At 33.3% G+C, this 23,010-nt stretch overlaps 1 protein-coding gene across 1 annotated transcript; it reads right to left on the minus strand.

The window, feature by feature from the left end:
* Positions 1 to 3,246: 3,246 nt before the first annotated feature.
* Positions 3,247 to 18,561, minus strand: LOC133286656 (protein REDUCED CHLOROPLAST COVERAGE 3). Its single transcript, XM_061484096.1, has 24 exons — positions 18,547 to 18,561; positions 18,218 to 18,304; positions 18,044 to 18,108; positions 17,871 to 17,963; positions 17,698 to 17,770; positions 15,712 to 16,041; positions 15,508 to 15,572; positions 15,245 to 15,376; positions 10,773 to 10,814; positions 10,018 to 10,539; positions 9,380 to 9,534; positions 8,459 to 8,969; positions 8,141 to 8,203; positions 7,959 to 8,060; positions 7,424 to 7,741; positions 7,253 to 7,345; positions 7,047 to 7,148; positions 6,852 to 6,956; positions 6,377 to 6,510; positions 5,966 to 6,149; positions 5,744 to 5,875; positions 5,436 to 5,548; positions 5,272 to 5,353; positions 3,247 to 5,031 (listed from the first exon to the last, which is right to left on the minus strand). Coding segments are annotated over exons 1-24 (5,139 nt in total). The 5' UTR covers positions 18,548 to 18,561; the 3' UTR covers positions 3,247 to 3,396.
* Between the last annotated feature and the right edge of the window lie 4,449 nt (positions 18,562 to 23,010).

A 23,010-nucleotide genomic window follows, 5' to 3' on the forward strand; every position in this document is an offset into this window, starting at 1 on the left:
CCTGACAAAAATATAATTTTATAATCAATAATAAGGAAAAAAAACATTAAATATTTTAAAGGACATAACTTTGTATCATTTTAGATAAAACGATGCTGTTTTGGTACATATTTAGAGATTTTTTTACTTTCTCTCTCCCTAATTTTATGGAAGAGAGAATGTAAAAAATCTTCAAATATGTACCACGTCATTTAATTTTAAATGACGTAAAGTTACGTTATTTGAAATGACAAATATTTTTTTCTAATAATAATAATATGGGTTTTATTACTCTTATGTAATAGGAGATATATTATCTCATGTTGTAGATACAATCATGTAGTGGGTCCCATTGTTTATTAAAAAAGGAAAAAAGAAAAAAGAGAAACACAGAAATCGATGAGTGTGTAAGAAGTTATATTATCTTATGCAACATGAGAGTAATATAACCCATAATAATAACATTCATAGAAGGTAGACGTGCAAAGCTCTTATGTAAGATGATGGCACTGTTGAACTCGTATTCTATTAGAAAAATTAAATAGGAAAGAGGAAACTACATGCACAGATTTTCATTTGAAAGTGACATATTTGCTTGCCCAAAATTTTAGGTCACATGCTTTTATCCATTTGGCTAGAAAAGTAATGCATAAGTTATGATCTTTTGTTATGCTAACACCTTTTGGATGCGTTAAACAGATAATGAGATTAACATTAGACAAATCAACTTTTCTCTTCACTTGGGATTGTGATATATTATCAAACTCTTAACACAGAAAACAATCCTTGAACCGTATTCTTCCTCTGATTGTTTGGGTAACATTTCATAATTTAGGGTCCTACAAGTAATCAAATCAGTAAAACAGTCTCATAGATGCATGCATACAACCCTATTCCTATTATTTACCTTATATGACAAGTTGATCTTCTCATGTACTTCAATTACGAAGTTGTAATTTCATCATAATTGGAAGTATGAATTTTTATTTTTAGTCGTGCATTTCATCTGATTAAAATTAGGATGTAATATTTCGTGGTTCCCAAATTACACAATCTGGGGTTGGAATTTCATTTTAAGAAGATGATTAATTCCAAGATATTTATTGAACCACAAAGCATAGGATCTATAACATTTTTTATTGCAACTTCTAGGTTTTCATGTCATTAATTGGACACTACATACGTTTATTAAATGATGATAACAAAATCATATTCCACCCAGATTCTGTTTAAATGTTGTACACATTAATAATTTTCTGCGAATTTTGTGGCTTTGTTAGTGACTGAACAATTAAATAAGCGCATCTCCCAGAAGCCAACAAATAAAAGTGCATAACATCTAATATAAAGTATAAAATATTAAGAAGTTAAATGACTCCAATAACTTTGGTCCTTTTTGATCCTCTTTATTTTGACAAACAATATTTGGAGAACCCACCATCCAAAAGTCACAAACCGATATGATGAACCATGATAATCATAATGATTGCTGTGTGTTTTCACCTTCAAGCTATTCAACTATGCAGTGGTTATAACGCACTCAGATGTGACGTGCCTCAACTTTATTTGGCAAATTGTTTAAATATCTTCATAATTAAAGTGGAATTACGCCCTAATGTGGTATTCAACTCCTGTCTAATCCAGAAAGAGCAACCGAAATCAATAGTATTGCATTATTCTCTCTGTTATTGGTGATGGTGCAAAAAATCTGTGTTGCAAAAAATCTGAGCAAAATATTAGTGAAAACATAAAATTGCATGCAATCATAAAAAATTAAAATGCAATATGTAAAACTTGAAAATTGCAGAAAATCAAACCCAAACCCAGTATTGAATATTGTGTCCTTAAGGCAATTTTGCTCTATCAATGGTACTTAAGATTCGTGGACAAATGTCTCTCAGGATAGAATGAGTTGCCTTTGTTTCGATTGTGGCACAATCAGAAGAAACAACACTAGTGCACACAACGAAAGCTAATCAATCACACAGAATAAAAACAAAAAATTTCAAAACATTTTTTTACTAAGTTTCCATATAAGAGAGAAATCAGAAATCTCTCTAGTTTTTTTCTAATTTCCTTCAATATTTATAAACTATGACTGGTCACGAAGAGTGATGCCTATTGGCGGTAAAGAGTCGTGCATGTTCGGCATGAAAAGTCATGTCTGTTCACCCGTGAATAATTACGTCTATTCAATAGTTAAAGGACACATCTCTTCACACCCAATTTCTTATTCATAACATTTGAATTCTATAAGAATTTCAACACTCTCTCCTTCCCTTCCACTTTTGAGGGCAAATAATATACATGACATGACCGATTTGGTTAAATATCATAATCTTCAAAACGGGGTTAAGTGTTGTTGATTTTTAATTTGGAATTGGTGCAGTGCATGGTTTACTACTACTACCCACAAGGAACCCTAGGGCACTGGAGTTTATTAAGGGACCTGATACCCTTGAGCTAGTTCACAAAACTCAGGTTGATTTATAGTCTGTATCTGCCATATTTGCAGATTATGTTCAACATACCCCAGGATTTGGTCTTGGATTGTAAACTTGAGAAATAAGACTAATAGCAAGGTGTTGCCACCACTTCTTGAGTTATACTCAAACTTAGGTCAAAATAATGTTCATAACCTCGAAATTTATTTAGCCAATTGAAATTGGAAAGGGTTATGTTTACAACTTTTTTTGTTTACAACTCTTATAACCTCAACTATGTACTTTGAAGAGTATATATAATATACTTGAGAGTGTACTCCCCGGAGTACATAATTGAAATCGTAAGAGTTGTAAATAAAAAAAGTTGTAAATATAATCTAACCTATTGAAATTTATGTTTAACTACTAATAGTTATAGAGGTTCACTAAGGTAAAGAGTCCTCCATCTCTATAAAAATTAAATTGGTTATGATTTGGCTCACTCTCATGGCACAAAACCATGTGGGATGGTTCATGGATTACCAAGCCCAGCAAGACACGGGCTAGGCTTTGTCTCCTTAAAAAAGCCCAAATAATAATAAAAAAAGACAAAGCTATTATGTTTAACTAGCAAGAAGGAAATGCAAGCAGCTACTGTTCAACCCCAGCTGCAAAACCATCAACGCCACAGAAAAAAACAACAATAATAATACTAACATGAACTTGTCAATCAGCTTTTTACTGATAAAACAAGATCTCTAAGCATTAAAACAAAAATTGCTATATAGACAATAAACAACATACTATGTGGAGAATAAACAAACACCAAAATGGACTTCTCATATAAACAAAAACAAAATGAATTTAATGACCGAAATTCCATGCCACGGGGTTATATACTGTTAACAAAATGATGTCAAGAGCTTTGGCCAAACAAATACTCAAGACGGGATAGACAATATTGGAGCATTGGTGATTCATTTCGTAACTATACTCAATGAGCTGAAGCACAAATGGACTGCTGGTTGTACAAGTCTGTGACTCCATTTGTGATCTTCTGCCTGCTTTTTCTCCTCTTTGTAACAACTGTAAATCCTTCACCATCTCCATCCTTTTTTCCAGTTACATCTAATTTCTCTTGCTCTTCACTATCACAGGAATGAGGAGCTGTCATATTCTTTTCTTCATTCCCATAAATGATTTTTATGACAGCACTGTCTTTGACTATTTCATCAGAAGAATTTTCCAAGTTCTCAATCTTTCCTTCTCTAACTTTAGATTCATCTGCAGAGTCAATATTTTGCTGAACAGATTTAACAAGAAAACCAAGCAATATCTGTCTTGCTATCTCTGATTTCTCAGATTCAGAAATGCTGGATTTTGAGGAACTATCCTTGGCTTCAACAAAATTTTCACCTAGCTTATTTTTTTCTGCCATGCCAACTTCAGACAAAGAGTTATGCTCACTAGAAACATTTGAATTGGCATCACTGGAAGCACTTCTGGGAACAAACTCAGGTGCATGTGGATTCATGATTCTTGGAGCTCCAAATCCACTTCCATCCCTCATAGGTGATTTCTTAAAACCATGTTTCATGCGAAAAGTATAGTTGTTTCTGTAATAAATAGGTGATCTAGGTCCACAAGGGACCCTAGCAGCAGCAGGGGGAAGCACAGGCTCCACATGCATGGCTTGACTAACATTTGCATCATATATGCTTGTGATGGAAACTGAATTTAAATGGTGAGACATGGACAATGTTCCTGGATTGAACGGTTTGGCCGCAGCTGAAAGCTTACTACCATTTGTTTCTGTAGCTTTTTCCTGATCAGAAGCAAGTGAAACCTTCTCAGGTTCTGATACAGAATTTTCTTGTTGAGGTTCAATTTCACCAGTTCCCTCTCTTTCATCATGCTCGGAAACTGTATTAACTGTGGAACTTTTGCCCGTACCTTCATTTATTGATATCACAGGAAGACTGCTGCATGCTTCGTTTTCAGCATTTGCACTGTCCATCTCAACTTTTTCCAACGATGGCTTTAAAACCGTACCTGGTGGTGCTAGAGCCACTTCTTTGTATGATATAGACTTTGAAGCCAAAGAACTTAGAGATGCTGGAGAAGATGAAACTTTGGACATTAAAGCTTTTGTTGGATGATTAACAGAATCCTCGTTCAACATTAAGTTTCGAGTTTTTGATTGTTTAGACGGAGATAACATGTCTGAAATGACTTTTGGAGCTCCTTTTTTTGGCGGTGAAGTAATGTCGTTCCTAAAACTGCCTTCCCTGTAAATGTAGTTATCAGAACCGTTAATGCTGAGCTTTGATACAAGCGGTCGTTGTCTGCGTCCAAACTTGCGGTTAGCAGCGTTTCCTGACCGCCCTTTTGAATTGGCTTCTTGCCAACCTTCATCAAATGATGCCTCATCAACAGGTTCACTGGTCACTGGCTTGTGCCTGGTGAAGTCACCATTTTTTTTGAGTTCTTCAGTATCAAGTGTTTCATTTGTTTCTTCTATATTGCCTTCTACCATAGTTGTAGCATCATTTGAGTTATCAAAAAGAATGCCCTCATCAGCTATTGTATCATCATGTTCTTGACGATTTTCATCACTTATTGAGAGTATCTGAAAAATCACATATACAAGCCAAATGTCAAATACAAAAAAATAAGGTAAAATGGTATAAAAAGTTTTCAGAATTCCTTCCAGTTTGAAACTTATCAAACACTCATAGTACTTCACCTAGAACTATAAGCTAACTCCAAAATAATGTAAAAGGTTGAATGCCGTTCAAAGCTAACTCCAAAGGAAAACCTATGCAATTATTTTTACAATAAATAAAATCTACAAAAAATATTTGCTCACCTTTGCACGCCGTTGTTTCCTCTGAGCATCATTTCCTTTTGAATCGTTGTCAGGACTTATAAAATCCAGGAGATCTGACACACTGCATGAAAAGGTCAAATATTTTTGTACCTTGAAATATAACCTACTTGAAGCACAGTAATATGGGGACACCATGTCAGTACCTAAGATGACCTTTGCTTGCAATGGATGCATCTGGCTTTGGAGTTCCATTTTTAGCTGCTTCTTGCTGCTCTATGGCTTTTGATTCAAAATATTCAAGCCATGCGGCAGCATCCTGCATTGGGAAAAAAACTCTTTTTTAAAAAATGGTAGCACTAGCCAATACTATCAAACCCCATATTGTGGCAATCCTTAGTTCAATCCGAGACAGGTATCAATCCATAGCTTCTTGACATATACTAGACACTAGACAGGTATCAATCCATAGCTTCTTGACATATACTAGTAATAACATAAGAAAGACAATGACCTGTGTACGAAGATCTTCTGGTCCAAGCTTTGCTTGAAGTATCTTAAGTGTAGTTTGCTCATGTTGCACACTTAGAGAGTATGCTTCCATCAATGACAGAGCTATAGCTATGGCATGATAGCTTGCAGCAGTCTACAACATGAAAAACACTGTAAAACACTGATCCATCCGTGGGAGGGGAAGGGGGTGAGGAGAAAGAGAGAGAGAGAGAGAGAGAGAAACCTGTATATGATCTGCTCCTAACAATCTTTTGTTGCATTTAAGAGCCTCATGCAAGTACCTGAGCGCCACATGAACGTTTCCCATGCCCTCTTCCATCATAGCCACATTTATATATGTTGCAGCTGTGTTTGGATGAGACAGCCCACAAGTAAAATGAAGAAGGAATAGAGCACGATTGACATACCTGTCAGAAGATACATTAAGTTCAATGAGAAGGGAAAGACATTGGCAAGTAGTGAACTGCAATTATGTCAGGGTAACTTAAACAATTGAAATAATCAGGAAGTTTACATGATGATGGGATTAAGGTATTTGATAATATGGAATTTATAAGAAAATAGTAAATTTCAGAATAATCAACAGAAAGTAATGGCATAGGCAACTAAACCAATTCAACAAAGTTTAACTTACTTCAGAGCCAGCTCAATGTGTTGCAGACGATAATAAAAAACAGAAAGATCTCCATAACTTTTCATTGTGTCAGGATGGTCAAGCCCAAGCTCCCTCTCATTTATATCCAAGGCCTTTTGCTGATAAATGGTGGCCTAAATAAAGAAAGTATAATAAAAAATAAATATAGATACCAGACATTCTACCATCCACTACATAAAGATGCCACACTCACCCACACAGTCATGTAATGTTAGCACATTTGAATTATTAGATTCCTCCAGACCATGTATAAAACCATTGATTCATTATCATATGTAGGTTCAGCAAGTCTATAATATGTTTTTCCCTTAATTCTTTCTTCTTTTTCCCCTATGAGCTTAGAAAAAATAACAAAATTTTATAATGGCTAGTCTTAAACTAGTTATCAGAAAAAATTATTTATAAATATATCAGATTTCTACAATAGCTGAGACACAAATCTTATATTCTTTACCTGGTTAAAATCTCCAGTGTGGTAGAGAACCACGGCTAGAAGACTATACGCACTTGCAGTAGCTCGATGATATGGACCACAAACAGCCATCATCTTTGCTAATGCCTGCAATATGATATTAAGTTCAAATACTGCGCCATATTCATAATAAACATTGAATGACGCTTCAAATAGACAGAAGACAGTTATTGATACCTTAGTTCCATAATTTACAGCATCCTCAAGCTTTCCTTTATCAAGAGCAATTTTGGATGATTCCAATAAATTGCGTCCATCTACTGAGGAGCACCCTACATGCTATTAAACAAAATACGATCTTACTGATAAATAGTTCAATGAGAAGATAGATGTTGAATCATACATTGAATGGCCCTGAGGAATGATAAATAAAAAAAACCCACCTTGCAAACAGGAACCAAGCTGATAATATCATATTTCCTAAAGGGCTTAGGAGACTCCATATCATAATCTCTTGGTAATAATTCTAATCCAATCTGAGAAAACAATGACATAAGCTATTAATAAAAAGCTTCATGTAAAAAGAATTGCATAAGAAATCAAATTGCTGATACCTTGTGACAGAGACCTCTTAGAATTGATAACTTCCTCAAATGTAGAAATTCATCATTTAAAGTCCATTCAAATCTTTTGGACAAAAATATACGTAACCACTGAATTCTGAGATGATGGTCATCACCCAAAGTTTGATCATTATCTTCAGTTCCACCACCTCCAAGTAAGAAATTCAGCGTTGATGCAATTACTGAAGATAAGTCTGCCATGTTGTCAACAGAGGCAATGACTGCTTTAAGAAGATGCTTAAAAGCTCGAGTAATCATCTCATGAATACAAAGGGATTGTATGTGTGGAAGATTCTCTGCAAGTTTAACCTGATTCATACAAGAAATTAGAAACAACAAAAGCAAATTATATTACCAAAACTAGTTTAACTGGACACAGTATTTAGACTACAATAGTAGCTTCCAAACATTCATTCAAAGAGAGGCTTTAGAAATAGCAAGAACATTACTAGACCCAGAAGGGTCATCCTCAGTTTGCAAAGATGTTTCTAGAACAAGCAAGGAGATTAAAGAAAAGTATTCTCACCACTTCACCCAAAGATCGCATCTTTAATCCTCTTAAATGCATAAAGTCAGTCATTGTACGACCATCCACTGGAGAAAGTTCAAGTGATCCAAAGTCTGTAGCCTAAAAAAGTAATACATTCAGTTCTTAATCCATGTCTACAATTTTCAAGTTATTCAAAGAAATGAAGAATGTAATTTTACCAGCTTCGGCAAGGCAATTTCATCATAAAACTGGTGTGCCATGTTGATAAGCTCATCCACTGACTGTGGCAAGAAGAAAATAATTTAAATGGTAGGTACCAAAAATATGAAAGGTACAACATCATAAATATAGGAACTAAACAAAAGCTAAAATATGGAATAGGTAAACTAAAAAAATTTAAAAAATTGGAAAATGCAGATAAGCAAAAGGGATGTAACGAAGTACTAGATAATTAAAATAAAATAAAAAGTAAAACAGGTAGCAACACGGGAATATACCAACATGAAGTATTACAATCTTCAAAATGTTGCACAAACCTTCATATGAAGACCAGTTCCAGATTCTCTGAGACGCAAAAAATCATCTTCAGAAAGTAGTTTCTCCAATTCATTAGAGCTAATTAAGTTGTCGTTGTTTGGCTCAACTGTATCAGTTCCCACATTTACGTTGCCAGGTGTAGAGTCCTTTTGCTCCCCAGAATCAGCAACATCTACTACATTACTTGGTTTCTTTTCCCTCCTTTTCAAAAGTTTAAATTGCTTTCCAAGACCTTTAACAGCTTGCTCAGCGTCATTGCCATCTTCTTTGTTTTTGGAACTGTTATCTGTTGAAGTTTCCTGTTTTTGCAAATGCTGCATCCAACAGGAACCAAGTTCCCATCGAATAGACCTTTTTGAAACACTTGGCTCCTCCTTTATCTTTTCCATGCATTCTTGAACCACCTTCCGAACAACATATTTAGAAGCATCCAAGTCATCAAAATTCGATAAGGATGATGAAGTCCCTTCTGATGACTCAGCTCCAGACTTGTGAAGCAGTAGCCTCAAACTGCAAAGATCATACAATCATTTAGATCGCAGATTACCCAAATGATGCAGCTTTCATTCTGTATGTATGTGTATAACATATTGAGAATTCCAAGATTGAAGAGGCCAATTATATTCATTACTATGAAATTGAAACTAAGAAACCAAAAGATGATTTTGAAATTTTAGCATTATTTTGTGAGCACCCCTAACATAATAGCACAAGTCCATCTGGAGCATATTATGTGTAGACATCATCATAAATTTGCTATTGGTCTATCTGGATGACATTGCTTGCATTGCCATGGATCCCACAAACAATTATAGAATAGTAAAATAAAATGTTATTTCTGATATGATATGTAAACTAAAAGTGCAGTCATCTTCCAATCATCCACAGATAACATTCGAAGAATAGCTGATTGTTCAAACCTGTTGATGTTAAGAGCATTTGCTCCTCCGTCTGGCTGATCATCTATTTCAATATCTCGAACTTTAGGCTTCCTCACGTTCACATTACCAACAACCCTTACTGTTGCAGTATATCCACAGTGGTGCACAACAACGAAAGCCAAGGATGAAGTATCCTGAAAACAACAAGGCGGAAAAAAAAATAAAAAAAATCATTTTAAATGTGTTAAAGCTCTGACCACACAAGTTCACAACCAATATAACACTCAATTTTAGAATTTCAATGGGTAAGAGTAGAAGCAATCAGGCATGCATCATAAAGACAAAATGGCTCCAACAATCTGGATTATAGATACAAGATTTAGACACCAAGATTGAGAGTGCTATGTGAGACAACAAGGAGACAAAAGAATAATATGTATTGATGAACATAACTCTTTTAAAAGAAAGAATGGTATTCAATGTGATTTTTGGCACAATGACAAAGCAAAGGGAGATGAAAGTAGACTAATTATACTTTGCTGCTTGTTGAGGTATATATTGAATCAGGATGAGGCAAAAGAATAATGTGTCTGCAGACATGAGGATGTGTAATGCATACCTAACTCTACATATACATATGCATCTATATAGTTGCAAGACAGAAGATTATGACTTACACGAACAATTACACTTTCATCTGCAGTCAACCCTTTGATTAAATTCTTCTGAGCATCCTCTTTAAGCATACTGGACTCGTTCAATATGGAATCATACTTTCTATTTCCATCTCTAGTATCACGTTTGACAACAATGGATAAGTCCCCCATGTGCTGTTCATGCAGAATTGAATCTGGACAAGAGTTCAATTCAATCTTCAAATTTGAATTGGACTCCATGACATGCTGTATAGCTGCAACAGCCTTAAATATTGAAGTATCAACAAATTGGCTGTGCAGAAGAAAAGCTTTTCTATCTCTGACCACCCTCTCCTCCTCAGTTTTGGAAGGAAGAGAAGCCAATATTGCAAAATCTGTTGCCCATGGTCTAAGATCGTATTCACCATTTCTTCCTTGACCACCACCATTACCACCCCAGTTTTCATCCTCAGCGGGAAGAGAAGGAAAGTTTGAAGGAGACTCGGCAACAGAAGGAGGGACTAGCCATGTATTTGCTCGGAATCCACACGGAACATTTCCAAACTGAAGGAGCAAAGTTGTTAGAAAAACACATTTTTCGGATAAACCATAGGTATCCTTCATGAGAGGCAATACTATTCAAAGCGATTCCGAGATTAAGACTTTAAACCAAACCCTTCCCAAAAATATTACTGGGAAGGATCGAACATATGCTCTTATCCCAATAAATTTTCCAAACACAATTTTTTTTTTTAAAACAAAAGGAAAGAATCAATTTCATTTGATGTAAAATGTACCTTATTACGTTCCAAAAAAGCTTTCATTAATAATCCATATGCCTGCATTAATCAGTCAATTGTTAGAAGCACAAAGTGAAACGATTAAATTACTTGCTTGAGATAAAAACTCTTACGTCTGATAAATAATTAGCAGACATATTTCTACATTATTGTTTTCAGATAGCTTGACTTGTAAGCTTATTCAGTGGGACCAGAATACAAGATAAAATTTGGAAACAAGTTATGTAGAAATCACATTATCAAAAACTAGCTACTAATTCACAAGAATATCAAATAGAAAATTCCGATCAAGATATTTAAGTTCAAGAGGTAGCGTTTGATTAAAATATTATAAACCAACCAACATAAAATAATGATGCAATATGTTCTATCTTCAAAGTATTCCAATACAGGAGGAAGATATCATCTCAGATGATTGTCTTATATTACTGTAACTGTGTCAATGTGACCATGCATAAGGACGTGCTTATGACTATGAAAATATAGACAGGCAAAATATTAACATATTTGAAGGGTGGACAACATACAAGCCCTGTGAAAATTCCACTACGAAGAAAGTGGGAGGCGGTGAGATTTCGAACGCTCTGATACCGTGTTAAGAACCTTGAGGTCACCACCCCAAAAGCTAGCTCAAAGGGTGGGAAGTGTCCAAGACCTTATAAACTCCACATTAGTTGCACATACAACCAATGTGGGACTATATAACAACCAATGTGGGACTATATATAGTCCCACATTGGTTGTATGTGCAACTAATGTGGAGTTTATAAGGTCTTGGACACTTCCCACCCTTTGAGCTAGCTTTTGGGGTGGTGTATCCCAAGGTTCTTTACATGGTATCAGAGCCTCGTGTCCTGGGCTCTCATGTGAGGGGGCGTGTTGAGAAATATAGTCCCACATTGGTTATATGGGCAACTAATGTGAGATTTATAAGGCCTTGGGCTATTTTGGGGTGGTGTATCCCAAGGTTCTTTACATGGTATCAGAGCGTTCGAAATCTTACCGCCTCCCACTTTCTTTGTAGTGGAATTTCCACATGTGGGCTTGTATGTTGTCCACCCTTCAAGCCTAGTGGGCTCTCGTGTGAGGGGGCAGTCTCACATTGGTTGTATGTGCAACTAATGTGGAGTTTATAAGGTCTTGGGCACTTCTCACCCTTTGAGCTAGCTTTTGGGGTGGTGACCTCAAGGTTGCTTTTGGGGTGGTGACCTCAAGGTTCTTAACATGGTATCAGAGCTTGAGCTCTCACCGCCTCCCACTTTCAAGTAGAATTAAAATAAAAAGCTTAAGCTGTTAGGTGAGGCTACATTAATGGTTTTATATATCTCAACAACTCTAAAAAAAATCTCTCTGTCACATTGTCACATTTACATGTGACAGAGAGATTTTTTATGCAGTACAAACAAAAATATTAAAACCCTTACACATTTCATTAGTAAGGAAATAATTGTGGCACAATTTTTTTTTCTTGATAAAGGTTTGGAATCAAACACAGTCCGATTGTACTAGTTGACAACTTTTACTTGCACCATCGTTCTATACCTGATTCACTGTAGTGCGCAGACATCATAATTATGTATGTCCTTAAATTAAATTTAAAATATTATCCAATAAAATTTAAATTAAATTTCTTAGAAAAAATATAAGAAATTTTCCCTTTTATATCACTTTTCTGCATAGGGCCCGCACCCAGATTGGATCAATCACAATTAAAAAAATATGATATTAGGATCTTAGGATGATACAGAATTTGAAAAGAGAAATTCGGGTGTGTTTGGTACAAGAGAAATTTTTTGGTATCCGGGAATCACGATTACTGGGAATACACTAGAAATTGAGTTTACTCGGAATGTTACGAAAAAGGTGTTTGGTTCGCCAAAATATCACCGGGAATATTGGGTAAAGATTACTGATTCCATGTTTGGTTTAGAACGAAATATGACTTGGAATATGAGGTTATTTTACAAAAATAACCCCAAACTATTTTTACTTTTGAAATTTGTACTTGATATATTGGGTTTAGGTTTTGATGTGAGTTGGGATATTTTTGTCTCAAAAATTGTTGTTGTGCTTTTCCTTTACTTGGAATTCTGAATTACCATGTTATTTTTGATAATCTGAATAGTAACTTTTCTTTGTAAATCAAATTACGGTAAACCTTGGATATCCGGGAACTGATTTTTGTTACTTCTACCAAACATGGTAATTGACGTTTACCAAAGAAGGTTTACCAGCAATCTTTTTGATACCGTTGTACCAAACACACCCTTAAGTTCTCGCTTGAGCAAGAAAGTATCGTACAATTATTATGGGGTGTTTTTCTTTTTTCTTTTTTGGCAAATTAAAATAGGGCGGTTATATTTATCATTATTTTAGTTTTATCACTTTTATTATCTGTTTGATTATCGTTAAATTAATTTAAAATTAACGGCAATTAATTTTTTCTCTATTTCAACCATTAATTTCAAATTAATCCAATAATAACCAAATAGATAATAAGAGTGTTAAGATTAAAACGATGGTCAGTATAATTTTTCCCAATTAAAATTTAAGCTTAAGGGGGGTTGTGACTTGTGATATAGTCAAAGCAGACATTCAAGCTCAACTAACACTTACAACTCACCAACAAGAAAATCTGATAGGATTAAAATCATGGCTAACTTGTTTTATCTTTAGTTTTAAATTTTGTATTAATATGTTTTTTCAGCATTAATTATTAAAATATCACCTTATTTTTATATTTTAATTTTTAAAATAGGGATAGGTTATACTTACCATCATTTTTTCTTACAACCTCTTATTACCTTTGTTATTGTTGGACTAAAATCAAATCAACAATTACAAAATAACATCAAATGAAAGTCGTTGATTGGATTTTAATCCGACGATAACAAAATTGATAGTAAGAGGTAGTGGCAGAGCCAACCTCCCAAGCCAGCTATGACTAAGAAAAATTTAGCTGATGTCAAACACTAAAATGTGGAAGGTTATTTAGTCACGTTACAAACGTGGCTAATTTTCAAATTTTAGCTAGGGCCAAGGCCCTCCCCACACCTAACGTGGCTCCCCTAATAAGAGGTGGTAAGAAAAAATAGTGATAAGTTCCCTTTAAAATATTAGAGAAATATAATATAATATTATTACAAGTTTTTTGTTTTTTTCGGTAAACTCATTGACGAGTCTTTACATAATCACTTAAGCTTTTACATTGAATTAATTTTTTCGGTAAGCTTTTAGTTGGGAACCTCCGGAGTCTGGTTGAGTTAAAATAAATACAGATGGGGCGGCTAGAAGTAATGGTGGAGGGGCTGCTTGTGGGGCTATCTTAAGAGATAAAACTGGTCGCTGGCTTCATGGTTTGACATATCATATTGGCCAATGTTCAGCTTTTGTGGCTGAACTGTGGGGTGTTTTAAAGGGTCTTCAAGCTGCTTGGATTGGGGGTTGGAGACGGTGCATCTTAGAAAGTGATTCTAGTTCAGTTATCACTTTGCTCACCAAAAATGGTGTAGCAGCTCGAGAGTCCCGATTGATGGCTCGCATTCGAGCTTGGCTGAAGAAAGATTGGGATGTATAGCTCATTCATACTTATAGAGAAAATAATAGCTGTGCTGATTGGCTATCTAAGTATCCCCTGGACCATGTAATGGTGGACAATCTTTGTATTTTTAGCTCCCCTCCCCCTGGTATTTTTCCTCTGTATTTGACAAATTTTTCTTTGGTCTGTAATTTTCGCAATGTTGTTTTAACTTGAGTTGGTCTTGGGGATTTTCCCCATTATGTTAACAAAAAAAATCCTCATCGCCCTTTTTTTTTTTTTGGTAAATAAGATCCTCATCGCCCTAATTTATTAATAAATAATTAAAATATTATAAAATTTCTTAACACATTTAACATTGAATTTAAAACAAAAACAAAAACATCAAAAAAATTTAAAAATAAAATAAAAATAAAATTTTGTAATTAAGAATAAAAACATACTATATAAAAATAAAGGAAAAAATATGTATTATTTTAAATGATGAAAAATGTGTGTTATTTCAAAGAAATAGATGATGGGGGAGAAAGAGTGGATTAAAAAAAATAAAGATATGAATCTCACCTCTTTGTGAGAATGAAATGACACAACTTATATTATTTAAAAGAATAAATATTTTTTCCAAAAATAAAAGAAATCAAACATGAATTGGGGTGCGGGCCCTAAGTGAACCTAAGTATCTAACAATAGCGAACAAATCTCTGGTGCTACTATTATTGCACTAAAGCTGCATTTCACCAATGAAAATATTACATATAAGTCAAAATTTTCTTTTCTTTGCCAAATTTTCTCTTTCTTCTGATATGTAATGCTTCCATTGATGAAATACACGTAATCTAGCACTTAAGATTTATTCAACAGTGGCATAGACAGTATCACCACACAGACACCAAGAAGTTCAATAACCATGTGAATAGAGACATGAACTTACGTTAGCAAAACCTCGGCTGAGCTGTTGCAGAAGATCAACCAACGTGTGGCTCTGCAAAGACTGCTTTCCTACAGTGTAAAACCCCTTCTCTGAAGCTACCACTTCTACTCCCTTCCCATTGCATATTTTCACCTTCATGCACCAACAACATTTTCATCTCACATCAGATGCAAGCAAAAATGATTAATATTTCAATAAGTAACAAACAAAGCTCAAAATCATAATAAACGTAACCAAAAAATTAAAAAAGAAAAAGCCACTACCTGAAGCATAAAGTAATCTTCTTTGCGTCTCTCATCTTCATCCTTCAGTTCACATCTCTTCAAATCTGCAAAAGACATAAATACCCATATGGCCAAAATCAAAACTTTACTTCCTCTGAACCATAATCTCCATTACCCACTAATAATAATAATAAATAATAATAAAAAAAAACAGATGAAAACTGAAGAGACAGAGATACCCACGTAAAATCGGGGAAGAGAGGTGAGAAAACGAGAAGAACTCGTAGAAATCTGAGAGTTTTGGTGTTGGGTGAATGGCCACCATGCCCACGTTATCCGAGATCGGCGATGCAGGCGGCTCCGACGACGGTGACCCGACCCGGGATTCCCCATTGGGTGTTGCAGGTGGGCTCAAACTGGTCTTATTCTGATGTTGGGCCTTGCCGTTCTTCTTGGGCTTTGAGTCTGGGCTTGACAAGCCTCGTTTGGGCTTCCCGAACCTGGTTGTGCAGGCCACAATGTCCAAGAGCCTCCGCACGTGTGCCACTGCCTGGGCTTCCTCTGCGTAATCCTCTGTAATACAGTGCCATGAACAAAAGGCTCTTTAGTGTTATCAAAGAAAAATTTAAATGATGGTTTTTAATCATTGTATGCAATTTATTTTTCCAATCAATGATAATTTTATAATATTTTTTCAATGGCTAAATTAATTTATCGAAAGATTTCCCAAGATCAAAAGTCACTTAGCTAAAAAAAAAAATAAAGCTAAAAATATTGGATGGCGATGGGAAAAGAAAAGTGGGGTTTGGTATTCCACCGAGATTCAACTTGAATTTGAATAAATGACAACAATTATCGGCAAAACCAATGCGTGTATCCACACAAAATTAAAAATATCACCGACAATGAAAATGACAATAATATTTCTCTGTTTAAAATATTTCTAAGAATGGAAATATAAAAATAGTGTGAAAGAAATAATTATGGACGCAATATATGTTTTGATGCATTGTTGTTTTCGCTTGCATTAAACGCATACGAAAGGTATAAACATATTGGTAAAAACAGACACACGTTTTCTAATAAATGAAATATTTAAATCGAGATTTTGAGCATTAATTTTTTCTTTTCTTTTCCAAAGCATTTATTTGAACAATACATCAATGCTTTCTATGTGTTACTATAGGCCCCGCAAAAAAGTTAATTTTATTTGTCATAAGATCTTTTCTAAGGTACAACCGCGTTGTGTCTCCTCCAATGTGGTGGTTGGTATTAAAGAGCACCTCATAACCATAACTTCTATGTCAGGTTACTCACATGTCATTTTGCCAAATAGTAGTTACAATGACAAAATATTTAAAAAAATATATTTATTCTTTTAAATCACACAACTTGTTTCATTTCACTCCTATAAAATAACACACTTTTCCCAATATTTAAAAGAATGTATATATCTTTCAGTTTAAGGAACAATGCACAAATGACAAGTCAATAGAGGGTGTCAAAAGGATCAACATGACACGAATTTGACATGACATGAATACACGCAATACAAACAAAACACGAATTTTTATTCGTGTCAGAATCTTCGACACAAACACGACACACAAATTTTGGAGGTTGATACGACAAAACATGAATGATACACAAATTATAGGTCAAAACGATAATTGACAAACAAAAATTAAAAAAATGGGTCACAATAAAAAAAATATTCAAACCATTTTGACATTAGTGACCATGGACAAATAAAGTTTTACAGCATGAGAATCCACACAAATTTGTTGGTTTTCCGACCTAATGCCCTCTTGCATTCTACTACCTTTTTTTAATTTATTCATTTATTTGGTACTTCAAACTTCTAAAGATACCAAATATTTCAGCTGAAACGAGAGGGCAGCATTAACAACACAACCCAAATGATAAAACCCCATTACTACCCAGGACTAAAAACAAAATTTCATTATTTATATACATCCCCTCAGCTGTTCTGTTAGCCTTAAAAATAAAAACAATGGGTTTATTTTTCTTCAATGAATAATTTGTACTGCATCTGCACCCCCCTATAGGCCTATAAGCTTATTGTCCTTTTTGCTAAAATATAATAATATAAAGTACATTACAGTTGCCAAAATATACCTACAAATGGTAGATTCAACTAAATACACAAAAAAACGTGACACAAAATGGTAGTTGATGCTGGATGATAAGTATGCAGGATTCACCTACCTTCAACCATTCTCAGAAGACATGGCTTTAGGGTAACAACTTCCACTCTGTCATTTAATCTCTGACCTTTGGCCTAGAGGAAGAAAAACATTGAAATCAGTTGAGTAGCAGAATAGGTTGGCATATACGGAATAAATTATTGATATCAAATAATTAATCAAAAAAATGCAAACCTCATGAGATAAAGAATAATTTGTAAAATGGCATGTCTCTGCCTTCACAGCCAATAGTCTTCTTACATCAAGTATCTTATCAGTAGAGATACCCTTCAGAAAAATTCCATCAGAAACATAGTTAGTGATATGAAACCGCATTTTAGGAATGTGAAATACAGATATGCATGTACCTTCAAGACAATCTGCGAATCATAGGGAGTGAACACAGTGATGTCTACAAGAGTAGGCGCTGATGCTAAAAACACATAATAAACAAACGTAGGAGAAAAAGGCATTCTAGTCAGATTTTTTAGTGCAAAAAAAGGGAAGACAAGTAAATCAATATCTGATATTCTTTATCTGACCTTTTTCTTCCTTTTTCTTCTTCTCTGCCTTAGCTTTATTTGATTTCCCTTTCCCTGACCTTGGGGCCATTACTTTCCCTCTTGGCACTGCCACAGAACAAAAGGTAATTTTGGACAGAAAGTTCAGAAAAACCCACTTCAGAAAATCATCAACAATAATCCAAATTTTATTGCTGATAGAAGCACTAAAAGAAGAAAGCAATCACTGAGTGAATAATGGGGAAAAAGGGAGAAAGAAAATGAAAGGGAAAGACTATTATTATAAGTTAATATGAGTGTGAGAACTGAGAATTGAGAACAGAGAAATTTTATGTTGCTGAGAAGAGTACTGTTATATATATATGTAAATTGTGTATTGAAGAAGATAGGGATAAGGGTCTCTTCAAGTTTTAACCTTTTTCAAGATTTGAGAGCAATCCTGGCCTCACCTTGTTGCTAATAAGCTGATAACACACACACACACACTTACACACACACACTCTCTCTCTCTCTCTCTCTCTCTCTCTCTCTCTCTCTCTCTCTCTCTGTGTGTGTGAGTGGAACCATGTGAAGAGACTTATAAGGATGCAAGAGCGACCCATGCACTTAGGCTGAAGCAAAAGACAAAACAGGAAAGTTGTTGGGGGAAGCTGACCGTTGATTGTTTTCCACGTGGCAGAGAAATGAGTGGCAGATGGATTTCTGTTTTATCATATGTTTGGACCTTCAATTGTTCCTCCAGTGAGGAGTAATAATGGACCGTTGATTTGTTTGTTAGGGAAAAACACAAGAATCTCAGGGCCGAAGTCCCATTATTGAACCCACAACTAGCCCAACCTTGTCATCTTCTTCCCAATTGCTAGTACTTGTATTTTCTATTTAGTAAAAGTTTTGCATTTCGTATTTTTTTATTTTTTTTCTTCTTCTTAAAAGTAAAATATTAGTCAAATATATTTTTATAAAAGTTCTTATTATAATTTTCTTTTAACTATAAAGAAAAAAATTAAAAACTCTCGAGAGAGAAGTTTTTTTTTTTAAGATGTGTGCTAGCTTTTTTGACTCTCATATTAATTTTAGAATTACACCGTCATTCTAAACTTGTATTTGTAATTTTTATTCTTTATCATAATAATTTATTCTAATAATAAATTATTTTATTTTTCTTTCTTCAGAACCATCAAAATACCTTTATATAATTATTAAATAACTTTTTTTTTTATTTTTTATTTTTATTTTTTAAACATTAACTTAAAAATAACTTTTAGTTTAGAAAAAGAAAAGTGTCAAACATGCTCTTAGTCACTCGGTTGTGCTCCCGCCTATGTTTGGTGTCCTTTAGTCGAAAGAAAAAAGATACACTATAAGAAAACATGGAAAGATAAATAATGCCCATAAATTCTCTTAAGTTTCATTTAATATGCTAATCTTAATTGTTAGTAAATAAATCAAGACTAAAGAAAAAAAAAACATTAGAATTAAGAGACTTTCTCACTGAACACGATTACATTATATAAATACACTATAAAGATAAAAAAAGAAAGAGATTTTTCTTTAATTTGATTTGACTAAAAAAAAAGGCGTTTGAACAAAAAAATAAAATAAATGATAAGATTTACAAAAATAACTTTTTTATGTTAAAAGAGAGAACAAAAAATATAAGATTAATGTTATTAAAATGTTTCACTTTAGGGTGGATTTATTAACATTCCGATATATTTATTTAAACACTTTACTTTCAAGTCTTTTTTTTTAAATTTATCCTTATTTAAATTTTTAAAAAGTTATTTTTATCAATTATCTTATTATTGTTTCCATTTTTAAAATAATTTTATTTGCGAAATTCTTCTTTTATTACACACTGGAACTGTTCGTCGCTTTTCCAAGAACATTCATGTTTATGTCCTAAAATTTGGTTTAATTATTGGGTTCATTTTTCTACAGTTAATGTAGATAAGTTATTTACATTGAGCCTGAAATGATGTCATTTTAGGACAAAAATAAGATATTTTTGTAATTATAATTTATTTCAGGGTTATAATAGTCTTTTTCATTACAATTTTTTAATCTTTCAACCCAAAACGATACCATTTTGAGAATGAATATAGATAACTTCTCTACATTATAAATATTAAAGCCTTAATTATTTTTAGAAAACTAAACCAGCATGAAAAATGAACTAAATAGAAGTAATTTAGAGAAAAAAAAAATCAGAAGCAAATGAAGGATTATACCATAGTTGTAAAACCCGGCCCGACCCGGCTGAGTCGATCCGGAACTCGGTGAATCGGTCATCAGATCGGTTCGGGTTAAGCATTGGACCGATCATGTATCGATCCGTTCAAATCCAGTCAAAACTCGAACAAAATCGGCCAAACTAGGTGACCCAGTGACCCGGTCGGGTCATGCATTAAAAAAAAAAAACCAAAGAACCAAAATTGTTTCATCTTGTCAAAAAAAATGTAGAACTCATTTTAAAATATTTTGTAATTTTATTTGCTAGTATACTCTTCTACAATGATCTCAAATTTTATCTTCTAATACTGAAGCAATTTGTAAAATAATAAATTAAGAAAATATAACATGTCATTTTAATGTAGTTGAATTTAAAAAAATATGAGTTCAATGTCATTGAGAGGTATGTTTATGGGGATTCTGAGTTGCAATTTAAATTGACATAGTAATAACATGCATTTTTATTTATTTATGCTTCTTGTTTTTGGATTTATTTAATGAACCTTGTTTAATTCATTTTAGATATGAATGATATAATTGAATTTATATGTTCGTATTTATATATATTTTTATATATCTATATATATATCCGGGTCAACTGGTCCAACCAGTGACCCACCGGTCCGACTAGTAACCCAGTATCTCGACCGGATCGATGCCTGGATCGAATTTAATTGCACTGGATTATACTATGGGATAAAAGAAGAGATTTGGAAATAAATTCATTTTAAAAATATGATTAAATAATAGATTAATTAATAAAAAAGTTATCTTTTTTACAAAATAAATAAAAAAATACCATTAAAATTAGAAAAATGAGAAGTGTATTAAAACATCATCCCCTCAATCATTATTTCGGCGTTAAATGACATACCAAACGAAGCGTTAACCTCAACTTCACAGTCAAGTCTGATAGTGATGCTACTCATAGTAATTAAGGTTCATTTGACTTCAACGATTACCGTCCAAATGTTTCCAAAAAAAAAAAAAAAACGATTACCGTCCAAATTATTAATCAACGAAAATGTATTCGAAAAACGTACTGTCAAACAGAAACAAATAAGAAATAAACAATTAAAAAATTCCTATTATATATGTCAAATAAACAACTAAACATATATAAATTTCGACAACTACACTTTCACTGCATATATTATTTTGAATAATTAATTTTATTCAAGTTAATTAAAAAAATATAAAATAACCTAAATCATATATTTGTCAAGGTACTTTATGCATTAAATGAGATACAATTGACTACTTTACTTTGTTAGCATTTCTCTTAATATTTCTTTCAACCTTTGCCCCACTTTTGCTGGTGACTTTTTGGCAAAATGGGAGTAACACGAGCTCAAACATGTGTCGTTTTTTTTCTTTCGGTAAACGCTCAAACATGTCTCTATTGGAAGTGCAACACCTCCTACCTCATAGGTTTATGTTTGTGCCTTGTGTTAGATAACAATAACATCCCATTTTTTTTTTTTATTGTACCAGAAAAATATTTTCTAATTGTTGTGACACTATATAACCTGTCTATACTAATTAAGTAATTATAAATATTAATATCCGTTTTTTAGTTTCTTTTTACCAATTAGCCAAAATTCACTCTTTGTTAGTATGAGAACATCGTGCTGGTGAAAGGTAAATTAAATTATTAGTCAATTTTTTGACTTGTCTTTCTGTTTTCCCAGGAAAAGAAAATGACAAGGCAGATCACGTGTTTCTAATGTGTGAGAGAGCATGCCGTGTATCTCGTTAAAAACTTATAAAATATGGTTGTAAAATCCTACAAGATACCATATTAATTTTTAAATCTTATTTAAAATAAGAATTCTAATGAGATTCTAGTGCCGCAGATATAAAATAACATATAAGATAAAATATTCTTAAAATTATACAAAAATCAAGTTTTTTATTATATCTGAAACACATCATAATCCACTGAACTCCGTGCAATTTTCAAAGATTTTAATCAGTGATTTATCCTACTCCAATGCTACACATATTGTCATGCTTACTTTCTGGAAAAGTTAGCACAAAAACAAACACACGTAAGATAAATATCAATAATATTGAGATTTTTGAACTGTAACCAATCTAGTCACTTTAGTGAAAAATATCATTCTCTCAAATATGTTTGTAATAAGAAAATAATATCATGAATAATAAATATAAGCTCAGATTTTTGTGGGTTCTTCATGCAGACATACACAAACTTTGTGGGTTCTACCCAGTCATTTGTGGGTTCTACATACAAACACACCCAAACCTTTGTCGGTCTCTATTGGACGTTTACCATGACTTTAAAGACTTTTTTTTTAAAAAAAAATTTGCAATCAAAATTTAATAAGATTAGATTTTAAAGAATTTTAATATAATTTATAAGATTTAAAAAGACAATATGGATTTATAAAATTTTAAAAAATCATATGAATTTTTTTAACAAACATTTAAAATTACAAGAGTCAATAAAAAAATAACAAAAAATACAATGATACTAATAAAATAAAGTAAAAACTAATATGTTTTTCTTAATGAGTAAAACATAATATAGTTTTTAACAAACATTCAAAATTATTAAG

Source organism: Gastrolobium bilobum, unplaced genomic scaffold (genome assembly GCF_033153095.1).
Source record: "Gastrolobium bilobum isolate Gb01-03AN ecotype WA unplaced genomic scaffold, APGP_CSIRO_Gbil_v1 utg5155, whole genome shotgun sequence".
NCBI classification, from domain to species: Eukaryota; Viridiplantae; Streptophyta; class Magnoliopsida; order Fabales; family Fabaceae; genus Gastrolobium; species Gastrolobium bilobum.